Source organism: Monodelphis domestica, chromosome 3, assembly GCF_027887165.1.
Source record: "Monodelphis domestica isolate mMonDom1 chromosome 3, mMonDom1.pri, whole genome shotgun sequence".
NCBI classification, from domain to species: domain Eukaryota; kingdom Metazoa; phylum Chordata; class Mammalia; order Didelphimorphia; family Didelphidae; genus Monodelphis; species Monodelphis domestica.
Window position 1 is genome coordinate 476,913,411 of NC_077229.1, and position 25,435 is coordinate 476,938,845.

A 25,435-nucleotide genomic window follows, 5' to 3' on the forward strand; every position below is an offset into this window, starting at 1 on the left:
TCTTATGATTTAATTTATACTTTACATAATTTGTCTGACTACAATCCCTGTTCTCTAAATTTTCCAGGATCTACTGTGCCAGCCCACAGAGCTGTCCTGGTGGCTCGTTGTGAGGTGATGGCTGCTATGTTTAATGGTAATTACCTTGAAGCCAATAGTGTGCTAGTTCCAGTTTATGGTGTTTCCAAAGAGACTTTCCTTTCCTTTCTAGAGTACCTGTATACAGATTCCTGCTGCCCAGGTAAGCAATACTAACATTCATTTCAGTTCAATCCATCCAGCTTTTGTTAATCAGCTCATATATACCAGTGTAACAGTTAAAAATTAGTTTCTCTGCTAGAAGTATTATATTTTATGAGGTTTATTAAAGATTAAGAATTTAAGAAAATACAAGTAAGAAAGCACGTGCCTAGGAGGGCTGAAAGGCCCATTCAATTTCACTTAAATCATGAGAGACCCATCTGCTTAGAAGTGGAAGTAGGAAGAGGGCTCAGTAGGCTTTTATAGCCAGTTAAATAGAAATTTTGATCTCGCCCAGGTGGAAATCTCAGAGAGATTAGAGGGCATCCTGGGAACTAGAGCAAGGACTTCTGGGGATTGAAGTCCAGGGTTCAAATCTCCATTTTTGCATTTCTCTGTATGATCCTCTGGGAAAAAGGTTTTTCCCAGAGGATCATGAAAACATAATCAACTTAAACATTACAATAATTTGAGGATAAGAGGAAAAAAGAACAAAACCAATAATTGATGGACTCATTGACAAAAAGCCAGTTAGGGGGCAGTCTTCTTTGGCATGAAAGTATAGATACAAATAAATGTTCAATCAACCACACCCAAAGTTCATTCTTGATCTTCTTGTGCAGCTTATGGTCTGGAGGCTTCTTCATGGTGTCTTCTCCAACAGTTCAGTTTCTGGATTCAGAGAGGTAGCATCTTTCTTTACCTAAAATTCTTCTTAAAAGGAATTTAAACTTTGCAATTTAAAATAATAATATTTTTTACACCAGGTAGCATTAGGTGCTCGGTTCTTGAAACAAAAGATTAACAATCCCTGACCTTGTGGAGTGTATGGGTCCATGGGATGCTGGATTATGGTTTTACTTATTTTCCTCCTTTTCATCTGTTTTGATCAATTAGTTTTCAAGAAAATTATTTTCTTTATAGATGTATCAGAAGTTGAATTTACAGAAGTTTTTATATACAACTGTGAAAGGTTTTGGTGTATATAAAATTTGTAGAATTAATTCACATGATTTGAGTTAAAGACCAATAATTGGGCATCCCCTGGGGGGGATTTAAAGCCCCCAGTGAGGCTTGAAAATCACTGTGGCGATGAAGAACCCCAGGACCAAGGACTGGCTTATGGGAATTCGTGACTCCCCCAGATTTGTTGGTACAGCTATCTAGAGTGGGAAGTAGAGGAGTAAGGAGAAAGAATCTTTGATTTAGAGCTGACTTTTGATGGGAAAATCCCTAAGAGATTTGGAATTATTTTGTCCTATCCAACTACCTCTGCTCCCTTGGGCTTCTGAATTGTTTTGAGGAAAAATTGGTACTCAAATGGCCAAATTTAAACTAAATCTTCACAAGACACTTCCAGAGTCATGCAGGATGCCCAGGGGAGTGTTAGAATTTCCTTGTCCTGATCCCTCTGAGACATTCCTGGGCTAGGAGCCAAAACCCTGTGTTAGCAACAAAACAGAGACCTTTCTTGGTCTGGTCCTTTGGCCCAAACTTACACCCTAGAGATGATATGAGGCTCCCTGCCCCAGTCCCATGAGGACATAGCAGTATCAGCATGGAGCCAATGCCCAACTGACACGTCTATTGTGACATGTACTAAGTCAGGTGCCCCTTAACGAGAACAACAGCATGCCATGTACCATAGTAAAAATAAGCAAAACAAAAGGAAATGTACTAACTGTCAGTTTGCCTTGTCACATTTTACTTTTTTTTATTGTATTGATGGAAGTAGTTTTCCCTTCCCTCCCACTTTGGAGTCATAAGTCACTGAAGTAAAAAATAAGCTTACTTTATTTGAAACTTGTCTAATGAGTCCATCTAGTGGAAAATTTTAGAAGTTGTAAAAGTAAAAATCCCTTCTTACAAGTTTTCCCCCCCTCAGGCAAATTATTGTTATTGGATCCATTAATTAAGGAATTAAGGACTGGTTAATTTGGTTTCTTTTATTTATTGATAACTTTCTACTTACAAAGAGGAAGAGGCCAGAGCTGGGGAAAATAGGCTGAAACTGAGTTTAAAACCAGGCTCTGGTATTTAATTCCTATGACCTTGTGCTAAATCATTTCACCTTTGTGGACCTTATGTTCCTCATCTGCAAAAAATTAGGAGTTGAACTAAGGGGCTTTGGATATCCTCTTGAGTTCCAAAATCTTTGATCCTCAACTGGATAAAAAAACAAAGATGGCATTTACCATTGGATATTCTATGGTACACCTGCATTCACTATCCTCCGTGTTACCATCTATCTTGTTATTTTACACAGAGCCAATCAAATCTTTAGACTCTAGACATATTCAGGTATTGACAGGGAAGTTTGATTTCTCAGTAGCTCAACTGTAGCTAGCAGATGGCAAAAATTGTCAGAAAAATAAACAAACAGAATAAATATTGGTACAAGTCCATGGAATACCAAGTGAAGCATAGTAGACAGAGTAGTGGACCTGGCTTCAGATCCATCTGTGACACTTGCTCATTGTGTAACCTTACCTAATAATACCCATTTTGTGTGCTGTGAGACTCAAATGAGGTAATGCTTGCAAATGCTTTACAAACTGTAAAGCCCTATACAAATGTCAGTAATCAGTAGGGCAGGAAAAAGCCATGAGTCAGAGAAAATAACCACCAACCTTAATGTAGGGATGCTTTTATTAGAAATATTGGATATAGGGCCCGAGATGATTTTCCTATTATGTTCAACATTAGTCAGTCACTTTTCAAAATGTTCTGGACATTTGTATCATAGCTCACATAGCTATAAAGAGGAATGTGAAAGGGGGCACTTGTGTGGCTCAGTGTATTGAGAGCCAAGGTCAGAGATGGGAGGTCCTGAGTTCAAATCTGCCCTTGGATGCTTCCTAGCTGTGTGACCCTGAGCAAGTCACTTAATCCTTATTGCCTAGCCCTAACCACTCTTCTGCCTTGGAACCAAGGCATGATATTGCTTCTAAGATGGAAGATCAGGGAGTTTTTTGGTTTGTTGGTTTGGTTTTTTAAGAGGAATGTGAAGAACTTAAGAGGAATAAGATGAAAACCAAGTGTGGCTTGGAAGTGAAATGGATTGAGTGCTGGGGTGGGCATGGAGTCAAAAAGACTTCCGTAATTCATATCTGGCCGTAGACACTTGACTAGCTGGGTGACCCGGGGCAATCCACTTAACCCTGTATGCCTCAAATGGAAAATGAGCTGGAGAAGGAAGTGGCAAACCACTTCAGTATCTTTCAAATGAGGTCACAAAGACTCATACAAAACTGAAAAATGATTAAATAACAACAAAAGATGAGAATCACAAAAATGACTAGAGGGTTGGAAAATCATATCTATGAGGAAAGTTTAAAATAAAAAAAAATTAAGCTGAAATGAAAATCCATGAAAAGAAAATGCAGGTGTACAAACTGTTGATGATTTTTAACAGGCCAAAGCCTCATACACATAAAATGGTGACCATATCTTTTCCATTTCAGCTGAGGAGACAGTAAGTTTCTATTGTTAGTAAAGGGCTAAAAACACTTAACAGGAAGATTTTTTTTAAACCCTTACCTTCTGTCTTGAAACCAATATTGTGTAGGCTAGGCAATAGTGACTTGCCCAGAGTCACAAAGCTAGGAAGTGCCTGAGGTCAGATTTGAACCCAGGACCTCCTGCCTCTGGGTCTGACTCTCAATCCACTGAGCCACCTAGATGCCCCCAGATATTTTTTCTTAATGGCAAGGTATATTAACCTTGTTGGGAAGGGCAAGGAAGGGATATTCCCAGAATGTTTTAAAAAACAAATTCTCTTCCAAGGGTGATGTCCTAGGCTTGCTTTTACCTAAAAGTAGGGAAATGGATATAAGTCTGCAAGGTTCTCCACAGATTCTGACTTTATGGTTTAGTCAACATGATTTTGTAAAGCTCATATGAGATATATTATTGGTTTTTGTTCTGGTTTTCCCTTCCTTTTTTTTCCAGCCAGCATTCTGCAAGCTATGTCTCTCTTGATTTGTGCTGAGATGTACCAGGTATCTAGACTTCAGCACATCTGTGAGTTCTACATCATTACCCAACTGCAGAGTATGCCCAGTAGGGAATTGGCATCGACAAGCCTCAGTGTTGTTGGCCTACTTAAAAAAGCTAAGGTAATTTAGTGATCACCTGTACTTTCTTAACTTGATAGATAGGTGTACAGATAATTATATTACTTTTATTTCATTGGTATCTATCTTATCTCTTGAAAAAAAAACTTTAATCTACATCAGTAGTGGGGAGACTAATATTTGATGTTTTGGGAGTAACTTTTATTGCAACATTCTTTTGTGATTTTGCTTTATTATGTCAAATATACATATTTATATATTTCTACATTTATGTATTTAAAATCTCCATTTTTGTAGCCTCTTTCTAAAGATTAAGTATTCCTTAGAGAGTAGAATTTTTCTTTTCTGGTAGATTGCTGTATCTGTTATTTCTTAATGTTTACTTGGGAGCCAGTGGATTGAGAGCCACGCTTAAAGGTAGAAAGTCCTGGGTTCAAATGTGGCCTCAGACACTTCCTAGCTATGTGACCCTGGGCAAGTCATTTAACCCCCATTGCCTAGCCCATATCACTCTCCTACCTTGGAACCAATACCCAGTGAGAAAGTAAGAGTTTAAAAAATAATAACAGTTATATGGAATAGAATATTTGGAGCTGTGATTTGTTATTACCACTCAGGACTGTACTTCAATATCACCTACATACTAAATAGGAATGGTTTAGGGTAAGTATTCTGATCTCCTTATAAGCAGTTACAGTTGACTGACCAGGTTCTTTGAATTCATTAGATGAGGATCACAAGTAGTGCTGAACCAAGTAGTGCTTGGCCAGGTTCTCCTTGTCACAAACTGTCACATTTTAGTAAGTGACTCGGGGAAAAGACATTCCGAATGAGAAAGGTAGGCTAAATGATCTCTAAAGTCATTTCCAACTTTAACATTCTAAGATTCCACATGAAAAGAAGGAAATATGACTATTACTTACTATTAAGGTACTTCTAAATGAGAACTTTTTTTAAAAAAAAAAAGCTCTTGAATTTTTTCCTCAGGATTTAAGATCTTTACACCTGACTAATTCAGTCTCTTGCTTTTGCATTGGCAATTTATAATTTATTGAGTACCTATGATTCTATAAGGTGTACAGAATAATTCCTGTCCTCTAATAGACCTTGCTCTGAACTGGCCAATTAGGATGAACTGGGGAAGGAAGGGCCATTGATGTCACTGTAATGGCAGTAACCTGATGATTTCTGCCATTTTATCTCAAGTTCCTTCTCCTCCCTCTAGACAGAACTCATTTGAATTGTTCCTAAAATAATGAGTTTCTTCTAGAAATTTACTTTCAAATCACAGAACACACAAGTTAGAAGCAGATGCATTGGTATGACATTTCTCCAAATTAAAGCCTGCATTTTATGTAGTAGCTCATTCCTCCCTGTGACATATTTTGGCTGTTTCAGAGACGGGACCACATTGCTTCCTCTGTCTCCACTTCTCTAATTTTCATAGTCTTTCATTTTATCATAGCTACCACATTTTATCATAGCTACCACAGGTTTCTCCCCCCATCCCCCTTCTTCCTCATACTTTTGCCTATGTAAATAGGTTTGGATGACCCTGGCTGCTGCTACAGCACCCTCCCTGCTGTCACGGGAAATGTTTGCAAGCCTCACCCTAGAGCTCTACCTGCAGTCACCTTTTTAAGCTCTTGCCACAGCTGTTGCATTCTGGTTGTACTTTTCCTCCTTGCTTTTGTTTGCTTTCCATGAAAAATGGTGGTTTGTTATTTTCATCTTTTGTTATTCTGCTTTTGCTTCCATTTTGCTGATGCCATAATAGTCTAAAAAGTCTATTTATAGGCAATTTTAAAAAATGCCTGGAGCAGAAAGTGAGGCATAATGTTTATTTTTTGCTTCATAAGGCATTGGATTTTGCAGATTAGCTAAATTGTAAGCAGAATGTTTTTTGATTCAAAGAAATGGGGTTTTTGCATTTCTGTTTTTCCATTTTCCCTTTTGGTTTTGACATTTAAAACTTTTAATTTAAGTCTGACCGAATGTCATTGAAGAGAATATTCCAATTCACATAGTAGAATGCAAAATAGTGATCCATATATTTCCATTTGCAAAGAATTGCTTTATCTATTCTACAGCATATGGGATCCCCCAAAATCATTCAAAGTAGTTCAGGATCTCTATTGCTTCCTGCTGAAGGTACTGAAGCTGTTAGTGCAAGGAGTGCTTCCATTTCTAGAAAAAAAATGACAACACTTGCTGTCTTGGCTGTCTGTTCCCTTTTGATTGGCATATGGACTCATGAAAGCATTGTCTATGTAAAGCCTGAATTGAGACCAATCCCTAACATGTCTTGACCTCGCATCCAGAACCTCATATCCTGTATCACAGCATTGTTTTTTTTTTGTATTTTTCCCTCATCCTAATAATCTTGGTGATCATGACATACATAGTGTTGTTTTAATTCCCTTTTTTCTTGCAGTTTCACAACTCTGATTGTCTTTCAACATGGCTCCTTCATTTTATTGCCACTAACTACCTCATCTTCAGCCAAAAGCCAGATTTTCAAGATCTTTCAGGTAGTAGTTTGCCAATTCTTGTTTTAAAAAGAAAACTTTGTAAGAGATCTCAGTACTTTTGAGGTGTAATTAACAGAAATGTTTGATTGTTCTTATAAGAATGTGAATTAAATATGAGGTAAATGGTTCGATCTGTGCTAGATAAGCAAATTTCAAAGATGCTCAAAACATTCAAGGCAAAGAGGACATTTTCTATTATGATTCATTGAAGTATCTTACTTTTTTGTGAAGGCGAGGGGAAAAATGTTCCCCCATAGGGTAGGGAGATCCTGTTTTGTGTGTGTATCTCCATATCACTTCATTGCTTTTGACATTCTCAAAGAGAAAATTTCAATTTTGGACTAAGCTGAAAAATTCTTATGAAGTAAACATATACGTGTGTGTATACACACATATGTATGTAATTAAGTAGAAAGCGACTTAAGTGATTGTCTTGGAAGTAAATAGTTTAGAAAAAATTACATTAGAAAGACCTTTATTACTTTGAACCAAAAGCCTTTACAAGATGTATGGAGCAAAAATTATGCATGTGAAATATATCAAAACAAAGTAAAACAAGTGAGTTTGACTATTAAAAAAAAGGAGACAACTACATAGGGTGGCTAGGTGGCACAGTGGATAGAATGGCCAGTCCAGGAGTTAGGAAGCCCTGAGTTCAAATCCATAACCACAGGTACTTATCAGCTGTGTGACCACGAGCAAGTCACTTCACCCGTTTTGCCTCAGTTTCCTCATCTATAAAATGAACTGGAAAAGGGAATGGCAAACTACTTCAGTATCTTTGCCAAGAAACTCCCAAATAGGGTCATGAAGAGTCTGAAATAGCCAAACAACAGCAACATAGAAGCAAATAGAATAACTATCAGAGTGGACCTTTTATAAATAGTAGTTCTTATTCTCACATGTGTGGGTCATTTGACTCAACGTGTCTGAAACCAAAGTCATTATCTTTTCCCCCAATCCCACCCAACTACCAAACCTCTCAATGACTATGGAAGGTACCACCATTCTTGTCCTACAGGTTTGTCATTGCAGTATTACCTTTGACTTTTTAACCTCATCATTCCACATATCTAATCAGTTGCCACGTTTTGCCCTTTCTATCCCCACAGTATCTCTGGAAACTAGCTCCTAATATCCACTCGCATAGTTGTCACCTTAGTGGGAGCCCTCACCACCTGACATTTTAGACATTTGCAATGGACTTCTATCTGGTCTGCCTGCCTCAGTTCTGCCCCATTCTAATCCATTTCCTACATAACCACCAAAGTGATTTTCATTAAGCTCAAATATTACTGGGTCACTACTATTCAATAAACTCTCTGTTTGGCTTTTAAAGACTTATAACTTAGCCTCAGCCTACTTGTACAGCCTCATATATTATTCTTTCTGATCTTTAGAGTCTAGTCAAACTGGCCTTCTTTCTATTCCTCACCAATCACTTTCCTTTTCCTGTGTCCATGCCTTTGCCCCAGCCATCCTTCTTGCTTGGAATGCCTCGTTGATTCTCTGGCTTCCTTCAAGGCACAACTGAAGGACCATCTTCTACATGAAGCCTGTTCGTGCTTCCCTTTCTTGTATTTAACTACCTCCTACTCATTTTGTAACTTTTTTTTTGTATATGCTTATATGAATACACATTGTCTCCTCCAATAGAATGTCTGTTTCTTGAATGTAGAACTTATTTCATTGTTCTTGGTCTTTATGAGCCTAGCACCTAGTATATAGTACCTGCTACAAAGGAGCTGTTTAATGTGTGTTGATTCAGTGAATATTATTAATTCTCAACACATTGTAGTTTTTTTTTTCTTGAGAAAATAAAAATTTAAGTAAACCAACAAATATTTGTTGAAAATCTCTGTGCAGAGAAAAAAGACCATTTATTTAAATATAGTCTGTCACCATCCTCCAAGGATAAAGGATGCTTCCATTAGCTGTCAGAATGGAAAGGAGATGGCTTCTCCTTTGAAGGCATAGACAAAACACTTAATTGAGATAGAGGGCCCTCTTATTTTAGCTTGTGCCCCTGACTGGAACACCCTCAATGCCCTGGTGTCTTTGATCCTTCATTTAAAAAATAGAAATAAAACCTGGCACAGATGGCTTACATAGTTTTGAAATCCCTGGGAAAAGGGAGTATTATAATCATAACAATAGCTAACATGTATAGCACTTACTGTGTGCCAATCATTACACCAAGCATTTTACAAATATTATTTTATTTGATCCTAACAACAAACCTGCAAAGTTAAGTGCTTTTAATATTCCCATTTTACAGTTGAGGAAACTGAGGCAAACATTTAAAAAAATAAGTGACTCACTGAGGGACAGAGCTAGTAATTGTCAGAGGCTGGATTTGAACTCAGGTTTTCCAGGTTCAGTTCTCTATCCACTGTGCCACCTAGCTACCTCTACATTTTATTCTTATGCCATATTATAATTTGACCAAATAAAAATATTTGAATTTTCCCCAAATCTCTAAGATCATAGGATATTTACGAACAACTTTATCTGACTCAGAAAAAGAGAGAACAGCTTAAATTCAATTTCCCCTTCAGAGGTTTTCTTAGTTGGGATTTTGACCTATATTTAAAGGTATGAAAAGAGCTCAACAGTTTCCTTACCATGAACCTCTTCTACTTGACTTTTGTTTTTCATTTTTCACAGTCCTTTAGCAAAACATTCATTTTTGGGGGAAAAAATTGAGCACTGAAAACATTAAATATTTATTGTAAAACAAAATCATTATTTTAGAACCCCCCTCCCATTATACTCTTTTGTTGTGGGGGGGTTCCCCTTATTCCTGTTTTTCACAATGATTCAGTGGCCCCCTACTTTCCTGCCACCTCTTCTTTGCTAACTCTCTTGCTGCTTTGGAGAAACTTCCACTCTGAGTCCCTTCCACCTCCTAACTTGAGGCTGCCAATTGTATCCCCTCTGATAGCACAATGCTGGGCACAACATAAATACTTTTTCACTCATTCAGCTCATTCATTGATAATAACATGCCTTGTTTCTGTAAGAAACATGATCCAAGTGAATAATGTAATTGGTTTCCAAGGTCCAAGGTGTAACTGTTTCCACACGATTCATGGCAGCGTGGGGTACCACACGAATCAAATCTGTTTTGTATCCTCTCCAAGATGACTAAAGTCATAAAAGTATATTGAACTAGCCCTAAAGTGATCCCATTTGTAAGGCATGTAGAGTGGAATGGAAAGAGCATGTGACAGGATGTCAGGAGACCTGGGTTCAAATCATAGCTCACATAGTTACAGAAGGGGCAGGTCATATCATTGTTCTGTGACAACTCAGTTCCCTCATTTGTAAAAGGACAGGACAGGTTGCAGCAAAGGTCCTTCCCAGCATTAAATTATATGATGTGTATTCAGATCCCAGCCTGCTCATTAACAGACTGTCCATGCACATGTGTGGGTATGGACCTCAAGGCCGCCATTAAATAGTCCTGGTGTATAACTCAAGGGACAGTTGAAAAAATAAAGTCAAACAGTAACCTAGCAGGGAATGCTACTGCTAATTATAGAAGGAGAGTAGTGATCTAGGGATAACTATAGGAGTATAGGACACAGGTCATCCACTCCCATATTGCTCAATACCTCCTCTTCTGTCCTATTTGGCCATAAAAGGGTTTTCTGGAGTCAGGTAGGTGGCTCAGTGGATTGAAAGCCAGGCCTAGAGATGGGAGGTCTTGGATTCAAATCTGGCCTCAGACATTTCCCAACTGTGTGGCCCTGGGCAGTCACTTAACCCCCATTGGCTACCCCTTGCTGCTCTTCTGCCTTGGAAACAGTACACAATATTGATTCCAGATGGGTTTAAAAAAAAAAAGATTTTCCTGATTCTTTCAAACATTTGAAACCATTACTAATGGATGATTAAAGTGGAGTTTATATTTGTCAAATCTTTGCCCCCCCCCCCAAGGCTGAACAGAGATGTCAATATTGTATTTTCCCCCTTTTAACAGAGCTATTAATATCTATATGTGTCATACTTTTTTATTTTCTTAAGATATCAACAAGCATTTACAATAGGTGTTGGCAGGAAGAATATTCAATAGCTTCTTAAACAAATATTCCATGGTGTGTCAATAAAGAAAAAGCAGGTGGCATGATGCATGAGTTATGAGATATACATCAGATCATGAATCTTTGACATTTCCTGGGAAGGAAGGAAGGAATGAAAAAGCCAGAACAGAGTACATTTAAGGATGCAAACTGAGGGGCCTTCCTGGGCAGTGAGTTATCCTGTATTCAAGTATATGAAAATGTTCACATAACGGTGGCCCCAACGTAGCTTTCCCAGAATGAAGCTGGCCATACCACCCACCTTCATAGCTCTAGGGAATAAACTCTGAGAAACTGGGGATGTCTTTCTCTAAAGTTATTGGTTCAAGCCCTCATTCCAGTGAGTTCTTCCCACTCTTCCCAGACAGTAATTGATATACCAGTTTTAACAAATTAACATCAATTAAGTTCAAAAAACATGTTTATTTTGAAGATAAAGCAGAAAGTACAAACCTTTCTCCTTCTCCTAGAAGAACACTTAAAGGGACCCTCTCCCTTATACTATCTCAATCCCTAGGGAGAGGAGCATGAACTCAGCCTTAACACCATTTCCATGTAGCACCCCCCTCACCCCTAACTCAATGTTTACTTTCAGATGTGGCATTGATCAGTGGGTAGATGTTTCTCTATGCCTGTTAGCTCTGGCTTGGGACTTCACCCCTCACCACTTGACCCCTGGCAAATCCCAGCAGACTCTAGCTCCCACACTCTGGTGATCACTTTCTTGAAATTTGGAAGCTTACAAGGTTATCACTGTCTACTTCACTAAAAACAGGAAAGAATAGATGCAAAGAGGCAAAGAACAGGCATGTGTCTTCATAAACCACATGTTAGCTTCAGATCAGAAGAGCCTTTCCCCTTATAGTGTTCCTAGAACCAGGAAAGGAGAAGACAAACCATTCTCTGGAGAACTAGGGCACATCATTTCCAGCTATGTAACCAATCAGTGGACTTCATCATATGATTAGCAGACCATAAGCAGGTACACATTATGTGCATGTGCTCCAACTCAGGGAGGAAGGCATTTCCATCATACTTTATCATCTCACAGAAAGACAGTATGACCTAGTGGATAGAATATTAAATCTGTAAACATAGGATTATGGATTTGGAGCTAGAAGGGACATTAGAAGACATCTAGTCCAACCCTCTCATTTTACAAATAAGGAAATGTGTTCACATAAGTCAAATGAAATGGCTTGGCCAGAGTCACACAGGTATTAAGTGTCAGAGGTGAAGTTTTATTTCTTCTTCATAGTTGCCAAGTCACAGAATATTAGTTGAGAAAGATAGGGAATATTCTTCTTGCCAACACACATTGTCAGTATTTGTGATACTTTAAGAACACAACAAAGCTTGAAACAGATGATGTTCAGTACTGATAACTCTGCCAAAAGATGTGGGGGGAGGGAACACATGTAAACTCCACTGTAATCCTCTATTTGTCATTGTTATTTAGTCGTATCTGACTTTGGGGGGATTTTTTTAGGAAAGATAACTGGAGTGGTTTGCCATTTCCTTCTCTCAATTTCCAAATGAGGAAACTGAGGCAGACAATTAAGTGACTTGCCCAGGGTCACACAGCTAGTAAGTGTCCAAGGCTAGATTGAACTTGGGACTTCCTGACTCCAGGTCCAGCACTCTTATCCATTGTACTGCCTAGCTGCCCTATAATCTTCTATTTATAGTGGTTCAAAATGTTGAGAAGAAAAGGAAGATCTCTTTATATAGTACTTAAATTATTGACTGAAGGGTTTTGGACCTCAAGTTGTTCCTTGTGATAGCCTAACAGTGCTCATGTTGGTAGATCAGTAATCCCCCTCTCATCTTCGCAAAGGTTAAAATTTTCCTACCCCTCTCAGCTTCTCTACTCTGAAAAACAATTTCCTTTTTCTTTTCACACTGTCCTGGCAAAATAACAATGAGAAGGGGAAGTGCCCTATGCCCACACTCCCAAACTGACCTTAGCATGTCCTAGCTTCCCCAGCCAAAGGTGTTAACTCATTTGCCAAGAAATTCCAGGGCTGAGTCTCTTTGCTCTATGAATTTTTATACTGAATGAGTCATTTTCCTTTTTTTTGACTCTGAGCCCTCAGCCAAGAATTGTCTTGGTAATTATGATATCACTCACTACCAAAGCTCTAAGACAACAACAGCTGATTAAATCTATGAAGGGAATATCTTCCCATGAGAAGCATGTCCAAATGTAGGAGAAGAGGAGGTACTGAGCAGTGTGGCAGCTGATGACCCACCCTCTTGGCAGTTTACCCAGATCACTGCCCTCTTTACATAATTAGCAGTGGCACTCCCTGATATACTACTGTTGGACTATATTCTAATTATCCTTGGAGTTCTACATTAGGATCTTATTTAATGGTGGCTTTGGGCGTCATTCACATACACATGTACAGTCTGTCAGTGACCAGGCTGGGGTTGGATCCAAATCAAAGGATTTAATGCTGGGAGGGATCTTTACCCCAACACTGTCCTGTCCTTTTCAAATGAGGGAACTAAGTTCTCACAGAGCAGTAACATTCTCCTCTGTGTAGGCTGTGATTTGAACCCAGGTCTCCTGATTCCATCACATGGTCTTTCCACTCCATTGCACATGCCTTAGAAATGAGATGACCTTAGGGCCAGCCTAAGATACTCTTATGACTTTAGACACCTTGGAAAGAATCCAAAACTGACCTGCTTTGGTTTTCATTGCAAAAACAGCCCCCATAGATCTGTTATTTGATACCACAGACCAGTGGTGTCATGCTCATCTAGAAACATCCCTGTGAGCAGCATATTAGAAAAACCTCTAACATGATGTTAATGTTACGTTGCATTGTAATTTTAATTTATTGTGTTAAACATTTCCCATTTTAATCAGGTTGAGCCAGATTAAAATGAGCTGTGAATTTGACACCTTTGACCTCTAGACCATGTTTCTATCAGAAACAAGACATTTTATTATAAATTAGTGAATTGAATGAATGATAAAACTTTTATTGCACACCTATTGTGTGCCAAGCACTGTTCTAATTTGTAGGGATAAAAATTGGCAGCCTCAGAGAGTGGGGGACCCAGGGCAGAAGTTTCTCCAAAGCAGCGAGGAAGTTAGCAAAGAAGAGATGGCTGGAAAGCAGAGTCACTGAATGAGTGTGAAATATAGAAGTAAGCAAAAATAAAAAGATGCAAAATAGTGTAATCTTGGGACATGTTAAAAATGCTGCTTTTTAAATGCTTATGTCTATAATAAAAGTAATACATACAAAAAAAATCAAGAAGACCCCATTTTAAACCTGATCTCTAGCACTTACTAGTTGCCTAACCACGGGGAAATTTTATAACCTTGCAGATAAGGGGCATGGTATGGTAGAAACAGCCCTGGATCTGAAGCAAGATAGACCCAGGTTCAAATCCCATCTTGTTCACCTGTGTTACTTTGAATCAGTCTCTGATCGATCCTCTGTTTTCTTAGCTGTAAATTGAAGGGGTTTAGACTGGATCATTTTTAGAATCCTTCTATCTAAATATCTATCTAAATTTGTGACTTTTCAGTCTCCCTAAGACTGTGAATTATCAATGAATGTTCCTACTCCAGTAAAATCAAAGGTCATTATTGTCATATTCACTGTGTTAATGTTACTGGTCCCCAAGCAGAAGAAAACTGTGTTGTTTTTGGTGTCTAGGTAAATAGCATGGTTTTGGCTTATACAACTCAAATTTCCATCATGGTTTAGATATGAAAAAAGGAGTAGCAGTTAGTATGTATATATAATTTATATGTATTATCAGATTACCAAATCATCTCTTAAAAGTGGAAGTAGTAAATAGGACCTTGGACTTGAGGTCAAGAAGCCTTGACTTCTGGAGTGGAATTCTGCCTCAGACATATACTAGCTATGTGACCCTGGGCAAGTCACTTAATCTCTCTCTGCCTCAGTTTCCCTATCTATAGAATGTGCATAATAATAGCACTTGCTTCACAGAGTTGTAAGCATCACATGAGAAAATTTGTAAAGCATTTTTCAAACATTAAAGCTTATTTTTCATTTGGATGAAATCTAGGTATAAAAATTCACCCATTTTAGAAATTAGGGAATTAGCTTATTTAGAAACAAAAATCAGAAATGTATAACTTAAATGTTGAATGAAAACTTTAAGTCTGTAAGTTATGTATACTTAAGCTCTTAAATTGCAAATTACATTTTAACCTTTCTAAAAGGAACCTTCTTGAGTTGAAGGAGATCCTCAGTAGCAAAGAGGTTGGTCATAGATTGTATACTTTGTGTAATGATGTTATAAAGAATGAGTTCCAGCATAAATTTCTGAGCTGTGTATCTTAAAGCAACAGTTGAATAACCCCGAAGAAGTGCAGTTGGTAGGTTAAACTAAGAGCTCTGAAGATTCTTTGATTTTTACTCTTACTGTAAGATTTGGAACAAAAATTGAGCTCTAGCCCTGTTGCACTGCACAGTGACCTTCAGAATATAGTTAAATTTTTAATGTTGCTTTGCACTTCTTAGGCAGGTACCTAAAATACCTAGGATCTGAGTCCACCACCATTCACCTACTAACCTTATGGAACCTGGACAGGAGGGAAGTTCTTGTGATTGCCTCTGCAAAGCTTTGTTTTTAGACATGCCAGTTTTTTGTTTTTGCTTTAAAATCTGTTGTTAGACTTTGAATTATTAATGGTAAATTTAAAAGCAGTAAAGATTTGGCTTGGTACCTTTCTATCTCCTCTGTCTAGGGAATTTCCTCTTCTGCTACCTCTTCCCCATTTTCATTTCTTCCTCCTCATCTTTGCCCCACAAATAGCCCTTATTCATAAATGATCTTACATGGCAGAAAAAGCACTTTGGAGCCAGAGCTCAAATTCTACCTTGAGTGCTTTCTCTCAGTATGACCTTGAATCCATTACCAAATTTCCCTAGGCCTCACTTTTGTCATGTCGAATAATAACTAGAATTTATAAAGTGCTTTAAGGCTTACAAAATGCTTTACAAATATCTCGTTTGATTCATATAACAACCCTAAAAGATAGGTACTATTATTATTCCCATTTTTTACAGATGAGAACACTTAGGCAAACACAGGTTAAGTCACACCCAGAATCATACAAGGACTAGTATCTGAGGTGGTATTTTTAACTTGGGTCTTCCTAATTCCAAGCCCATAAATGAGGCCAAGAAGGCCTTGAATTAGATGACCTCAAGATTTCTTCAGCTCTGGATCTCTGAGCGAATGAAATTCAACTTTTAAATTTCTAACTTAGTAGAAGCATTATTCTAAAATGCAAATAAAATCTGCCTAAATCTGAAGTACAGTCCTATTATTCGCTCTCCTTCCTTTTTTCCCTCATCTTTGTTCTTTTCCCTGATACTTATCCTTCCTTTCTTTTTCTCCCACTTTCTTTACTTCTTCCTTAGCACAGTGCCCAGCAATGACGTCCTTTACCCCAACCATTTATTTGCCTTTAATATAAAGAGCTAGGTGACATAGTGGATAGAGCACTGGGCTTCAAAACAGGGAGACTCGTCTTCATGAGTTTAAATTCTACCTCAGACACTTAGTAGCTGTATGACCCTGGTTAAATTATTTTAGCTCATTTATCTTAGTTCTTCATCTGTAAAATGAACCGGAGAAGGACATGGCAAACCACTCCAGTATCTTTGCAAAGAAAATTCAAAATGGCATCAGGAAGAGTCAGACATGTCTGAAACAACTGAACAACAAACATAAAGAGCTCTAGGCTAGAAATCATGAGATCTGAATTCTAAATCCTAGCTCTCTTAAGTCCTAAACAGAGTGGGGGTTGGGGAGAGGGGATGGAGGGTGAGAGAATGTCTCAGAAAGTTCTAGGTGAACTCAATCTCTAAAACCTACCCACAATACATCCTTTTGGATTTGGTTTCCAGGGCTTTGCAGAATTGAACAGCTGGCAGGCATAACTGCTGTTGAGCTTTGCTAGATTAGCCTTGTCCTTCAACTTACTTGCTGCTACTAAGTAGGTTTTAGCTAGTGATGAATTATGGGAACCTGAGTGGGGCTAAATTAAGACAGTTTTCTCTTACATTTCCAGTTTTAGTAGATCAGATAAGAGAAAATTATATAGTCTCCAAAAGCTTCCCCTGGATCTAGATTTCTAGTAAAACCCTGGTATTATTAAATATATTCAGTTCTTGAGGTTAAAATATTATCTTTTGAAATATGATTACATGAGGTAGTAGCTAGAATACCAGGTCTAGAGTCAGGAGGTCCTGGCTTCAAATCTGGCCTCAGATAATTCCCATTTGTGTGACCCTAGGCAAGTCATTTAACCCCAAAGGCTCCAGCCTTTACCACTCTTCTACCTTAGAATTTATACTTAGTATTGATTCTAAGACAGACTATAAGGGTTTGAAAAAAAAAAAGAAATACAATTATATAAAGGAAGCCTTCATCATTCCTTGGTGATTCACTTGGTTTGTATGTTACATCATTGCACTGCTTTTATGCTGTGCCCCAAATGAATTTTACCCTTTCTCCTTTTCCTTCCTTCTAGATCCATATGCTTTTGAGTGCCAAAAAGCCCTTACAAGTGGGCTTTTCTCTGCTGAGCAGCTCATCAGCCATTATCTCCCCTTTCCTTCTCTTACTAAGGGTTGGCTAGCTACCTCAGATTTCATCAGAAGCCCAGAGAAAAGCAGAAAAATCCCAAACCAAGATAAAATTTCCCCACCAAGCACTGTTTTGTTTCTTCCCAATGTGAAAGATATTTGGTGCAAAGTTAACTATTAGCCAGGACCCAAGTTTTTTAGTTCCTGGTTTGTTTGGTTTTTATCATCTCTATATCATTCTAGGATTTCTCCATTCCTCCTTCTTTATATCTGAAAAGCATCCCCCAAGAACATTCTTTATAGCCAGAGTATCATTTGGCCTGTTTATACGCAAGAGAACTTGGGTTTGAGCCCTAGCAGACACTTACTTCCTGTGTAGTCCTGAGTGAGCCATTTAGTCTCCCAAAACCTTGGTTTTCCAACTATAAAATAGTATGGTGATACTGACATTGCATCAACTCACACACTTCTTATTTTAAAAAAAGCTTTGTAAAACTGAAAAGTATTGCGTAGCAGAGTTGTCATTATTCTTGGCCTGATAGCAGCGTTATAAAGGAAGACTTAGGGGAACTCTTTTAAACTAAGGCAGACTTGAAGGAACAATTTTTAAAACATATTTGAAATGAACTTTTAGACCCTTTGGTTGCATGTATGTGTTTTTTGTTAAAGTATTTAATATCTAACACTTTTCCCCCCCTAAAACTTTTAGCGGAAGAACGCAGTTTTGTTGAGATGCACAGATGGCCATCCAACATGTATTTGAAACAACTTGCAGAATACAGGAAGTATGTTCACTCCCGGAAATGTCGTTGCATAGTAATGTAACCTGAAGATTATATTTTTTATTTGATTATGAAGACTGGAAGATCTGTGGGCACCAGTAAAATTTTAGTGAGGGCAGAAATCAATACATCTCTGTTCAACAAACAATAATGCAGTACAGTGTGTGCTTGTTAGTTCTCTTTGAGATAACTACTCTTGTGGTCTTAAAAGGGATCAAAATACACTATAGGCTAGAATACAGTTTTATCCCAGTCTAGAAAGCTGCTGTGCAGCCATTTCTTTTAAAAACCCTCTGGCAGTTCAGAAATATTATAAACTTCTGGGTAAGAAATGTTTAAAACAATTTAGTTTTTGTAAAACCAGTGGCATAGTATTAGTAAACATAAATTCCATTATATCTAATGGTCATGCTAAAATAGGGGACATTGAAAAATTTTCTGTGGCTAATTCCATTTGGAGCTGCCTTAAGAGTTGCCCTAGAAACATAGACTTGTGCTTGAGGTTTTGAAAGTGAAATGCCATTTGTATTCATATTTGTGTCAAGTGAGCCATCATGAAGGGATATTTTAGGTTTTTCTTTTCAGCTACCCAACTTTTCTTCAACCCCCTCATCTCTTTGGGCCTCTGGTGCTTCCAAGTGGATTCCCAGTGGGACAGGGAATGTAGCAATGTCTCTTGCTTTCCTTGTTCCATTCTTCAGAAGAATCTTTCCAGTAATATTAAAGGAGAGGAAAGGGGAGTGCTGGAGGGAAGTTTTTATGGTAGAGAATGACTTGACTTTCACTAAGGTGCCACCTTCAGCCCTGTTTTGATAGGGCAGCCCAGGCCCACCTTTTGTAGGTAAGTATGAGAGTACAGTGACCTGTTGAAGTTTTACAACTTCATTTTCTTGGAGCAGATGACCACAAGTGTGAAACTGATCAAAACAACTATTACTAGAAAGGTAAAGGTGTTAAAGACATTTACAGGCAAAAGGTAGTTCCTAATGTTTTCACTAAGAAATGCACAATAGATTTTTTAAAAATTGTAAATAATCTTCTAAGCTTGAGCTGTGTCTGGGCCCTTAGTTACATGTAACTCAGCTTCGGGGCTTTGATGACTAGAACCCTTCTCAAAAACTAAGATTGTGTGCCTAATTTTAAATGACTATGTGAAGAGTATTAGTAAGATTCTTTAACAAAGGAGGCAGAAAGAAAAACAAATAGTTCAAAGAAAGGGATACAAGTCAAAGGGAAGACTTGGGACCTACATCCACTGAAAATAGTGGTAGGAGAGATGGACAAATTACTGTTTCACTTCTACCTTAAATGTATCAGTAGATGTATCGATAAAACCCACAAGTTTGAAGGGAGTCAGATTGTCTTTTATTGGCCGGCCCATTACTTTTTAATCTCCTACAATCTTTTTAGTTTCTTTGACTACAAATCAAGAAGAGACCTGTGAACAAAGAAGTTTTTAGTATAAAATTTAGTAAAATAGCAAAAATCCATCCATCCCTTGGATGCATAGGATGTGCTATCTCCCAGCAAACATCTAGCCAGCAAACTGAATCTCAGTTTGAGCAGTGCCTGGAAAAATGATGGGGGCACATTTTGGGGTTGTTTTTTTCATTGAAATCCCTTGAGCTAATTGTCCATAGATCAATTCTATTTGCCAGTCTGGGGATGTAGAAGATTTTAGATGTCTGTAGACAAGGAAGCATTTCATTTCTCATAATCGCTTCCTTCTCCCTCATAGAAATGGTATCATTTAAATTCTAAGTCAGTGACTTTAAAATTAAGAAAATAAAAATCGTGCATGAAGGATCACAAAAAAGTAAAAATTTTCTTGGAAATTGAACAGAAACATCTATTTAATTGTATTTGATCTTGAGCAGAAAGTTGAACATGGAAGTGAATTATTGGTGTTGAACATGGGGTTTATTGTGAAAATACTGTACCAGCTTATCCAGATGTGGCACTCATATCAGTAATCAACTCAGTTTTTAATTAGTTTGCAGGCAGGCTTCAAATCCCTTTGGGATCATTCCAAATGAAGAAAATTCTTAAAAGGTTGGGAATAAAGCACAAGAAAATTTATTTGAAAATGCCTATAAAATACCTTGGAGGAAATGAGTGTTACTCAAAATAAGTTCTAACTTGTGTGTATAAGAAAGTTATCTAGTTAAATAGGAGCTTTGAGCTAATCTCAGCTTCTCTTAGGATATTGGCTATATTTAACAAATCATTTTAATTAGAGAAGATAATAATGCATATAGTAAGACCAAGGACTTTTCTTTCTGGTCCAGACCCATTCTATATAATTCTTTGTGCATTCTTTACTACATTGTGTTCATACAATGAGGAGATTAGACTTGAGAAACAGAATTTTTAATAACAGCATCTGAATTCATCAGCATAAGATACTTGATCTTAACCAGCACAGTGACTTTGTCTTGGGTAACTGAAGATGTTCAGAGAATACAGTAACTTTACCTTCCAGGTTAGATTTAACAGTTCAGTTGTATCTAAAAACACACACACTGCACTCATTGTCTATTAGACTAAAAGGTTTTTAAAGAGTTATTTTTATTTCATTAAGGCATGCATTGACTTCAGACTTTCAATAATTTCACAAACAGAAGGGTATGTTTGTCTTTTAATATAGACTGACTTGAATTTATATGTTTTTAGTTTTAGTATTTAACATTTTGTAACAAATAAACTTTTTCTAAAAAAACAAATTTCATTTGCTATACTGTGTTATTTTACTTTGGCTGTTTACAGGTTAAAATGAACTGCATGTTATTTTATTTCTCAGTTCGTGAAAATGCCTTCTCTTTATCACTCCCTTCCTCTCCCACCCCATTTGGGAAAAAAAAGGTGTTGCAAACACATATATTAAGTAAAACAAATTCCTCCATTGGTCATATTTTAAAAAAAAAATCTCAATCTGCACATAATCTTTCACCTCTTTGTCAGGAAGTGGAAGCTGTTTTATCATGAGTCCATAGGAATCTTGCTTGGTCATTGCACTGGTCAGAGTTCTGAGTCTTTCAAAGAGGTTCTGACATTTATCTTATTTTAAATTATATAACCAATTACATATAATAACAAATTTCCACACAAGTTTTCCTAAGTTAGATTGAATTTGTCTCCTTCCCCCTCCAGGTGCTGGGTTATACACTGACATTTATTTTAAATACAAATGGTAGGCCTGGGAATACTCTACATTGATACTCATTTGCATCATAGTTTAGGGCACATTGCTTTTCATCTCTTCTTGTATGCAGTACATACTATAGCATTTTGCTAGGTCTCGTCATCTTTTGGTAAATAGACCAGTCTGGTGCTGCCTGTGAATCCCTTCTCAGAATGATGTCAAAGTCAGACCAATTAGATTAACAAGTCCTTGAGGACAGGGACTATCTTTGTAGCTAACAAAGTACCTATCTCCGTGCAGTCTGGGAATAGGTGTTTAGTTGTGTGGATCCTAATTTAATTGGCCAAAAAAAAGGTAGGGGTGTGTGTGTGTGTGTGTGTGTGTGTCTGTCTGTCTGTCTGTCTGTCTGTCTGTCTGACTGGGGATGTCTAGGTGCTATTCTTTAGTGTTTTAAATTTGTGCAAAACTAAATGACTAGCATGAAATGTATATGTCTTATAACAAAAAAATCCCTCCTATCTATACTGGACATAAGCAAACAAGGTGAGAGAAAGTGGTCATATAAGGTCAGATAAGATAAGGGTGTAAAATTGTGATAACCCCCATTAGTATCATAATAACTGTCAAAGGCATAGCTTCACATTTATTGTTGGTTGGGGAGGATGTTTTCTTTTTGCATTTTTTGTTGTCTGGGAACAGAAGATGGGGAAAACCAAACATAAATACAAACTTCTCGCAGAGTTAGGACTAAGATGACTTTTTAAGAAAGAAAACAGAGCATTTAAGTTGTAGCAGCATGGGCTTTACAGCTGGACAGGTTAGAAGGGAAGAAGAAGAAGAATACAAAATGAATAATGAACTAATGAAATAAAGGAAAGATCTGATCATGTGTTTAGGAAAATTTCAGGAAGGACACAGTATTAACAAACTAGGTTGGGGGTAAGGAAGTAGGGAAAGCTTCAGAGAAGGTCATACTTAAGTTGTGCTTTGAAAAAAAAGAGGACAGAAATGAACAAAGAGTTCATTCTAGGCATGAGGGACAGTTTGCATTAAAGTACAGAGATGGAGAGATGGGATGTCAAGTTGGAAGAATAGCTAGTGATGCCATTTGGCTGGTACATGGAAAGTAATACTGAGGGAGGAAAAGGCCAAAAAAGTAGGTTGGTGTAAGATTGTGGAGTGTATTAAATGTCAGGCTAGAGGAGTTTATATTTTTTCCCAGAGGCAGCAGAGAACCACCAAATATTTTGGAATAGGGAAATGATGTGGCTAGAGAAGCTATATGGCATACTGGAAAGAGAGTGAATCTTGAAATCAAATAGACACAAATTCATATCTGTTTCTGATATACTGGCTATGTGAAAGGCAATCCAACTAAAAGCCCAGTGCCCCAAGCTACTCTGAAATGCTAAGTCAAGGATCAGTTGCTGATCTGCAATAGAAGGGGGTTTACTTACAAGGACTTCCCTATACCTATGAAATCATAGTTCTGATTATTGTTGTTCAATGTGGCCAACTCTTGGTGATAGTTTCCTTGGTGAATAATAGTTTGCCTTTCCTTCTGGCTATCAGGGTAGTATAAATAAATGCTGTGAAATACTCAAGGTTATCTATTGCATCTTTTGTCTTGCCACTGGACTTTAGTGACTCTGGAAAACAGAATGGAGCCAATAACTTGGAGCAACTCTGCCTCACTTAAATCCAATTTTACACATGAATCAAAAGACATTGCCAGTGATGTCATTTTGGTCCCCTTCAAATATGAATGACAACCACCAACCATATTCATATATACATATGTGCACATATTAGGGTTTATTCACACATGTCTTTGAGAATTCATCTGCATAGAGGTGATCATTTAAGCAACTAAGGTGATAACACCATGTAGAAAGAGAATAATGAGAGAAGAAACTAGATAGAAAGAAGGGAGAATATAGCCTTGGAGGGAAAGGAGACAGAGAATTGGTGGTCAGATAGAATCAGAAGAAAGCTATGTTATGGGAACCAAAGGAGGAAGATGTATACAGGAGGGACTGACTAGTCAAAAGTTGCGGAAATGTTGAAGATAAAATCCTCAGACGTATCAGTTGAAACAGTCTCAAACCTTGAAGAGAAGAGAAGTCAGAAGACCAGATTGGAAGGGGTAGAAACTGAAGGAGTGATAAGGCAGTGGAGAAAATACCTTAAGATGACAGTAGGATCAAATTCAGGGTTTTTAATGGTAGGAAAGGCATGAGCCTGTGGGAAGGAGCCTGTAAGGAACTAGTAGATAGGAAATTAAAATGAGAGGAAGATGGAGCGATTGGAGAGGGCAAGCTCTTGAAGAGATGGGAATTAATGGGATCAAAGGTACAAGTAAAGGATAACTTAGATAAGTAGAATCAATCAATGAATTAATAACCATTTAGTAAGTGTTATGTTCCAGGTACTGTACTAGGCTCTGGGGAACAAAAAGGCAAGACAGCCCCCTCAAGGAGCTCACAGTCTATTGGAGGAGACAATAAGTAGGCAAATACATACAAATAAGCTAAATAAAAGACAAAAAGGAATTAACAGAGGGAAATCACTAGAATTAAGAGGGGTTATGAAAGGCTTCTTTAAGAAAAGGAGATTTTAGCTGGAACTTAAAGTCAGGGAAATCAGGAGAGCTGAGGAAAAAGAAGAGCATTCCAAGCATGAGAAACAACCAGAGAAAATGCCTAGTATCAAGAGATGTAGTGTCTTGTTCATGGAACAGCAAGGAGGCCAATGTCCCTAGATCAAAGTACAAAGCAGGAAGTAAGATTAAGACTGGAAAAGTAGGAAGGGATGGTGTTATGAAGGGCTTTGAATACCCAACAAGGTGGGGTGGGAGGGGGTTGGGGGGAGGGTTTGTATTGATCTTTGAGGCAATAGGGAGCCACTGAAGTTTATTGAGTAGCAGGGGTGACATGGTTGGACCTGCACTTTAGGAAAATCGATTTGTTGGCTGACTGAAGGAAGGTTTGGAGTGGGGAAGAGATTTGAGGCAGGCAGAACCATTTTCAGGTTATTGCAAGAATCCAGACATGAGACTATGAAAGTGTATATTAGAAAGGTAGCAGTGTCAGAGGAGATAAGGGGACATATTTTCGAGATATTGTAAAGATAAAGTGGATAAGCTTTAGCTTATCAACTGGAGATGGAATGGATTAGATATGGTGGATGTGAGAGTGAAAAGAGGATGACTCCTTGGTGATGCACCTCAGGGTCTGGGATGATGGCATTGCCCTCTACAGTAATATGGAAGGTGAAAGGGGGGAAGGTTAAAGGGAAGAGATGATGAGCTCCATTTGGGATATGTTGAGTTAAAGATGTCTACTGCACATCCAACTTAAGATATCTGAAAAACAATTGGATCTATGAGACAACAGAGAGGTAGCTGGGTGACTCAATGAATAGACTGCTGGGCTTGCAGTCAGGAAGATCTGAGTGACACTGGGCAAGTCACTTAACTTCTGTTTGCCTTAAACAGCTGAAGAATATAATGACAACCCACTTCAGTATCTTTGCCAAGAAAAGCCTATGAATAGTATAATTCATGGTGTCACAAAGAGTTTGATATGACTGAACAAGAGAGGTTGGGACAGTATATAGGTGGGTTTGAGAGTCATCATTACAGAAGCAGTAATTAAATCCATGGGAGGTGATGAGATCTGAGTGAAGTAGTATAGAGGGAAAAGAGAAGAGAACCCAAGATAGAACCCTGTGAGAAACCTACAGTTGGCATGATCTGTAAAAGGATCCAGTAAAGGAAACCATGAAGAGGCTCCATCAGATAGGGAGGAAAACTAGGAGAAACGAAGTGAACTAAACAGAAAAAAATGAACCACATACCTCATTCTCAGGAATGGAAGCAAAGGATAAGAGTAAAGATATTTTAAGATATAGAATAGGAGAGGACAAAACTCAAAACATGGGCATTTTTTTTTTGTTTTAAGAAAGGACGCACAATCATCTAAAAG

The 25,435-nt window shown here is 37.9% G+C and overlaps 1 protein-coding gene across 10 annotated transcripts in view; it reads left to right on the forward strand.

Moving 5' to 3' along the window:
- Positions 1–21,030, forward strand: part of RHOBTB3 (Rho related BTB domain containing 3) — a 113,859-nt gene extending 92,829 nt beyond the window's left edge. For 4 of the 10 annotated variants that reach the window (XM_007487250.3, XM_056824675.1, XM_007487251.3 and 1 more), the window contains 5 exons: positions 68–241; positions 864–926; positions 4,192–4,358; positions 6,751–6,847; positions 17,471–18,228. In XM_007487250.3, coding sequence (XP_007487312.1) covers positions 68–241; positions 864–926; positions 4,192–4,358; positions 6,751–6,847; positions 17,471–17,706 — 737 coding nt within the window. In that variant the 3' untranslated portion in view covers positions 17,707–18,228. Of the gene's footprint in view, positions 1–67; positions 242–863; positions 927–4,191; positions 4,359–6,750; positions 6,848–13,969; positions 14,095–17,470 lie in introns of those variants that run through there. The other 6 variants (XM_056824676.1, XM_007487256.3, XM_016431557.2 and 3 more) reach the window with 5 other exon arrangements.
- The last annotated feature ends 4,405 nt before the right edge of the window (positions 21,031–25,435 follow it).